Below are 6359 nucleotides of genomic sequence, written 5' to 3'. Positions count from 1 at the left end.
CTACAGAATATGAGTAGTTTAAGGATGGATACTTTAAAGATCTATTACTAAGTGATCACTTTAAAGTTTTTTTTTGTAGATTTATTCTATTTTAGAATAACAAGGATGACAACATCCATAAAAGCGAAGCACTGAAACGGTAGGACAAACGGACATTAACACTTGTATAGTATCTGAACTGAAAAATCGGAACATAAATGTATAAATGTCGAATCAAAATTGTAGGTAAATTTGTTAAAAAACTGCTTAAAAACAGGATAATGTTTATGGACATACTTACATTTTTGGACTTGATTATAGAGTTGCTTCGCTTATAATATTGTTCTTTGTTGTCCAAGGAATCAATATACCAAAAATCAGATCAAACGGATAATTAAAACACTTGAAAATTTGTTGTTAAAAAAGTAGATAAATCAACATGTTTAAAATGGACGTACGGACATTCTGGTAATGATTATAGAGTTGCTACGCTTTCTAAATCGTACCCAACTACTACAGGAATCATCATGCAAAGTTTGAAATCGATTGGACAATTCTAACATGCCTAAATTAACGAATAAAAGCTATCTATCTCGGACGGAAGGACATACGGACCGACCCTGATTATAGAAAAGCCTCGCTTTTAATAAAAAATAATGCCTTGTTTTATGCGTGAATATTAATTCAACATGAAAATCACGAAAGCTTAAATAAATAACTTTAAAACAGGCAAAACAATGTAAAAAGGGGGGGGGGAAGTTCTGACACATTTGCGTAAACGGTGAGTATAGGCTTTATCTTTGGACTGAGAGGATAGGTTATTAGGGATAAAATCATTCTTATATGATGAATTTCCCCCAGATTTAAGATTTTTTAAATAGGCCTCCAGGTTCCGGAGCTCCAGGCCTCCAGGTGGTCTCTGTACAGGTAAAATTGAAAAAATTTTTTTTTTTTTTTTTAAGTTACAGGTCAACTTATAAAACAAAATATGCATCTTTTTTAATATTATTCACATATTTGAAGAAAAAATATGCATATTTTGTTTTATAAGTTGATTTTTAACTTAAATTTTTTTTTTTTTTTTTTCATTTTTACCTGTACAGAGACCACCTGGAGGCCTGGAGCTCCGGAACCTGGAGGCCTATCCAAAAAATCTTAAATCTGGGGGAAATTCATCATATAAGAATGATTTTATCCCTAATAACCTATCCTCTCAGTCCAAAGATAAAGCCTATACTCACCGTTTACGCAAATGTGTCAGAACTTCCCCCCCCCTTAGATGCTCATATGTCATAATAATCTTCAATAAAATTTTCAGCTGTCTATCTTTAGAAGCATCCGAGAAAGAAATACATCCTCCATAGCGTTGCGGACTGAGAGACAGACCAAGTGAATTATAGAGTAGCTACGCTACAAAAAATCTTGTATATTTTGTCAATTGCTTTGTCAAAGTCAAAAACTACAAAATGTTCTTTAATAATCATACCTTTCTATGTTTTGTAAGATTACTCTGCACATTTGTAGAATACTCGCATAACTCACAGTAGTGCTTCACTCCTATGAAAAAAAACAATAATAAAATGATTTTAAAAATTTAAACGCGATTTTATTGAAAAAGTGAAAGAGCACCACAGCTCGAGACCTTGCCCTCTTGGAAAACCAGAAGAGCGCATATTTAATTACTATAAAGACGGGTTGTCAAAATAAAAGACAGACCCTTCAATTCTCGATGTTTGACGGGTCTTTTTTTATGCCAAGTCGTCTAAGATTGAGTTAGAAACCTGGTTAAGGTGTCTATAGAAAGGCCTTTACATGCCCAATAAAAAATGATAAACTTTATGATTATGGGTCTATCTCAAAGAATTCAAAGACTTGTGGGCGACTTATTTTTTTTAACACACTGCCTAAAATACAAATATATTTACCATCATGTTTGCTTTCTTTGTGTCTCTTCAGCTGTGAATTATTCCAGGCCATGAAGCCACAAACATCGCAGGGAATCTTTATACCCCAGTGTTTCACCTTCCTAGAATAGGATAGTTCTTGTTATTTTAAAACAAGGATGACAACATCCATATTTTATAGATGTATAACTTAGACAATTTTACCTTGATCCAATGTTGGGGACCTTATTAGTCTGCTAGCAAATTGATTCCTGCTCTTTTGTATCGACTTGGATGTTAAATTAATTACGACGCTATTGGTTGATATTCAAAGACCCAATTTAAAGTCGGTACAGAGTCTACGGGATGGGAACATACAGTTATTTAATCCCTTCCACCTCTATTATTTTAATCTAATTCTTAGAATATAAAAGTTCTTGTTATTTTAAAACAAGGATGACAACATCCATAGGCAGCAAATAAAAAAAAAGGATAAAAAAGAACAATGTAAAGAATTTTTATAATGCAGTGTTTTTTACCTTCCTAGAATTGTTATTTTAAAACAAAAGGATGACATTATCTATATAGTTTACATGCATAACCAGTGGTGTGGTGGGGACTTTTTTATCTGCTAGCAAATTGCTTTCTGCACTTTTGTAGCGACTTTGCTGTATAATTATTTACGAAGATATTGGTTGATATTCAAAGGCCCAATTAAACCCTTCCCCCCTCTATTATATTACTCTAATTCCTAGTGTATGAAAGTTCTTGTTATTTTAAAATAAGAATGACAAAATCCATAAGCAGTGAAGCACGGAAAAAAATCAGAAAAGAACAATGTAAGGAATTTTTATACCCCAGTGTTTCACCTTCCTACAATAGGATAGTTCTTGTTATTTTAAAACAAGGATGGCAACATCCAAACGCAGCTAAGCACGAAAAAAAGAATCAGAAAAGAACAATGTAAAGAATCTTTATACCCCAGTGTTTCACCTTCCTAGAACATGATAGTTCTTGATATTTTGAAACAAGGCTGACAACATCCATATAGTATAGATGTATAACTCAGACAACTACCTGCTTTTAGTGTTGGGAACTTTTTTGTCTGCTAGCAAATTTATAAAAAATTTCAAAATTGAAAAATATATTTCCAAGAGGATATTGCTCCTTTTTAATATCAAGTGTCTATGTCTTTTAAAGTATGCCCGACGGACCAAGTTAATTATCAACTGAGTGCTTATTGGTACAGGGAATCATCACCAAAAATGTCAGATGTCTATCTACCTGTGGTCTCTTAGGCTGGATCTTGCTTTGGTAGTATAATCACAAATGTCACAGTGGAATCGAACCCCTAGAAAGTTAAAATAGCAATAATATCAGACTATGCAAAACCGCGGCATTAGCAAAAATGATAGCATGCCTGCTTGTTGTCGTGGAGACTGGAGGTGCCACTTCGCGTCACACTAGAGATGTTAATATAATACATACTGCAGATATGTCCGACCCGTAATTTTTTACATCAAAAATTATTGTTTTAAACATATTTTGCCATAAGGAAAAGATCGATACAAAATCTACATACATATAATATTAATACTTATTTAAATTATAATTAAGTTAAAATACATATTTTCTACAATTGGTATGTATTTAAAAACAAACACTGAGACAAAAAATAGTAATTGTTAAAATCAGGGCGAAAGAGCACAGTGTGCTGTTTTTCTACACTAATTCCAAACATTTTATAATAACATTTTCTTATTCATCGGCTTAACAACTTTGGGGACTTTAATTGAATTTTGATTGGTCGGTTCATTAGATTAAGTGTCCAAAAGTTTCCATTGTAATCAAAAAAAGGGAATAACTTTGTATATCATCATAAGGTAAGTATATCAATTTATCGGCCATTGTCTTATCCTTTTAAATACGTGTATCAAAATAGCGACCTTACCTTCATGTTGTACTTGCTTGTGCTCTTTCAGTGCAGAAGTTTTTGCAAATGCCAGATCACATTCGTCACATAATAATTGTTTCTCCATGTGGCAGTTCTTCTGATGATTGTATAAATCCTAGAACAAAATCAGCTGATTTTTTGGCGCCATATTCCTATAGTACTGTTACGTCATTTGAATTTTGGGCGCCATTTTAGTAACTTGTGTAAATTCCCGATATTACTGATAACAAGTATACACTCTTTGCATGAGTATATCTATTTTCAGTGTAATCTTAATTTATCAAAACTATTGTTACATATGTTATGTATCAGGGAGGAAGAGGAGATTATGCTGTTTAGTACACTAGTCCCCAAAGTTTTATAATAACGTTTCCTTATTCGTTGACTTTAAACAACTTTTATGGATTTTTATTAGTTGGTTCAAGAAGTGTCCAAACGTTTTAGCACTTATTGTAATCTACAGAACGGGTAATTTTGTGTATCATCATTAAGGATGTATGTAAATAAATTTATCGGCCATTATCTCACCCCTTTAGATCCCTGGATGCGTATACTTTTTGGCTCAAAACTTGTTTTATACTTACTTCCTACTACATGTAAAGTTGAACTCTTTGAATGAAATGGATTTTTTATTCCCTATAACTTACACCAAATTATTATGTACTCTAATAAAGTAAACCTCGTAGCTGGCTAAAATAACGACTTTCCCCCTTTACAACATCTTTTTCCCTCCTACTAGATGAATAAACTGACCAATAAATCATGTCCGTGTTAGCAACCAAAATTGACTACAATTTTTCCCCTGTCAAATCACGATAGATCTATATTTATTATAAATATTGAATTTCTTACCTTAGCTTTACTGCCAACATAATTGCACTCTTTGCATGGATATTTGATATTTTCATGGACACTCTGTCTATGTAATCTCAATCCAGTGTGATCAATACATTTATAATCACATTGTTCACATTGTAAACGAAACCCTGAAAATAAAAATATGAAAAATCATTTAGTAGTACCCAACAAAACATTTGATACTATTTGGACAAAAATCGCTTACCAATCATTTTTAATTTTTCTCTCTATAATATAGTTGTGTAATTTTTGTTGTTGATATAACAATTTTTTTGATAAATCTAGTATATTCACCAAAAAAATGCTTAATATCACTGCTGTAAGGTGCTAAACATGACTCACTCTTGTTCGTGCATAGTAATCTTTTAGAAAAAAAAATAATAATTGAAGGGTATGGGATGGGGTTCCCAGGGGTGATTTCTCTTGAAAGGGTTGAGTTACCCTCCATAAATATAAATAGACTTTCCCTGGACTTTTAAGAATCTTTACAGTAAAGAAGAACCATTTCGGTCCATCAGTTACCGAGACCTTGAGGTACAGCCAGACATCCAGTTACTTTTTATATAAGGATTACCTTCATGTTTAGTCTTGATGTGATACTTGAGATGGTGTTTGGATCTACTTTTGTATTCACATTGACCACATGGATATGTTACACCCTAAAATTATCATGCCTAATTAAAATGTGTTGGTCACACTATGAAAGTTATTTTCTATTAAAGGCTTGTTTCTTATTTAAATCATTAGAAGTCAATTTTTAAACTGTTCTGTGTGCAAAAATTAAGTATTTATTAACAAATAACAATTTAAGAATGTATTATCTACAGCAAGGACGTCCAAGCCTTAAATAGGGGTGGGGGAAGGGTTAATAAGGTTTTTAAGTTTTTTGGAGGGAGGAGGGGTTAACCATCCTCCTTGGACTGCCTTGACATAAATATTTAACTAACTACGTATAAGATATGAATTCCACCTCTGTAAAAAGTATTTTGCCATTACTTTTACTTTAACAATAAACTATGCCTTAATTATGATTCTTTTTTTACTGTGGTGGAAAAGTTAACAGCAAAACAAGTATATACCTCATGCATACGCTGTCTATGAATCTTAAGATCATAAGGTTTATTAGTTTCGTAGCTACACAAATCACACTTGCTCTTCACACCAAAATGAATTGTTTTTCTGTGCTTGTTCAGAGAATAAATATTGGCAAAAGTTTTCATGCAGTCATCACAGGAGAGTTTTTCTTTTCCATTAATTTCGTTTGTTTCTTCTTGATTTTCATCCGTTCCCAAAGTTGTAGAACCTAAGAAAAAAGAATTAGGTAAAGCATTAATATAAATAAGTTTAAGGGTGTCCTTAAAGATCGTGAAAATTCTAAAAGATTCTAGGTATGGGATATTCGTTTATATCTTGCTAGGCTTTAGATTTTACTTTAGAGCATACCAATAACTGTATAAGTATTTCTCCATATCCAACTTAAAAAAATCTTCTTTATTTCAATTTGAATATAAGGTGTGGTTTTTTGGGAGGGGGAGTGGGGTGATTATTCCATCCTTCCCTCAAAAGCACAACCAGTGGCGCAGCAATGATATGTTTTCTCCCAATTCTAATAAAACGTGCCAAGTTTCAGAACAAGAAGAGAATACCAACCAAGTTGAAGCCAATCTCCAACTCATATGACAAAG

The 6359-nt window shown here is 32.6% G+C and overlaps 2 protein-coding genes across 13 annotated transcripts in view; one reads left to right on the top strand and one right to left on the bottom strand.

The window, feature by feature from the left end:
- GCS2alpha (glucosidase 2 subunit alpha) overlaps positions 1-6359 on the top strand; it is a 220187-nt gene that overhangs the window by 151247 nt on the left and 62581 nt on the right. The window lies entirely within an intron of this gene.
- Positions 1-6359, bottom strand: part of LOC145333092 (uncharacterized) — a 32303-nt gene that overhangs the window by 595 nt on the left and 25349 nt on the right. For all 3 annotated transcript variants that reach the window (XR_013884451.1, XR_013884450.1, XM_080178251.1), the window contains exons 6-12: positions 5754-5977; positions 5249-5333; positions 4669-4802; positions 3814-3931; positions 3147-3213; positions 1905-2005; positions 1466-1536 (exon numbers count right to left, since the gene is read on the bottom strand). Coding sequence is in view for 1 of the 3 variants with exons in the window: in XM_080178251.1 (XP_080034377.1) it covers positions 1466-1536; positions 1905-2005; positions 3147-3213; positions 3814-3931; positions 4669-4802; positions 5249-5333; positions 5754-5977 (800 nt within the window). In the remaining 2 variants the exon portion in view is untranslated. The remainder of the gene's footprint in view (positions 1-1465; positions 1537-1904; positions 2006-3146; positions 3214-3813; positions 3932-4668; positions 4803-5248; positions 5334-5753; positions 5978-6359) is intronic.

This window comes from Acartia tonsa, chromosome 12, assembly GCF_053477335.1.
Source record: "Acartia tonsa isolate MP-2025a chromosome 12, ASM5347733v1, whole genome shotgun sequence".
Classification (NCBI taxonomy): domain Eukaryota; kingdom Metazoa; phylum Arthropoda; class Copepoda; order Calanoida; family Acartiidae; genus Acartia; species Acartia tonsa.
Note: the sequence above shows the minus strand (reverse complement) of the source record. Positions and strands in the feature narration are given on the sequence as shown.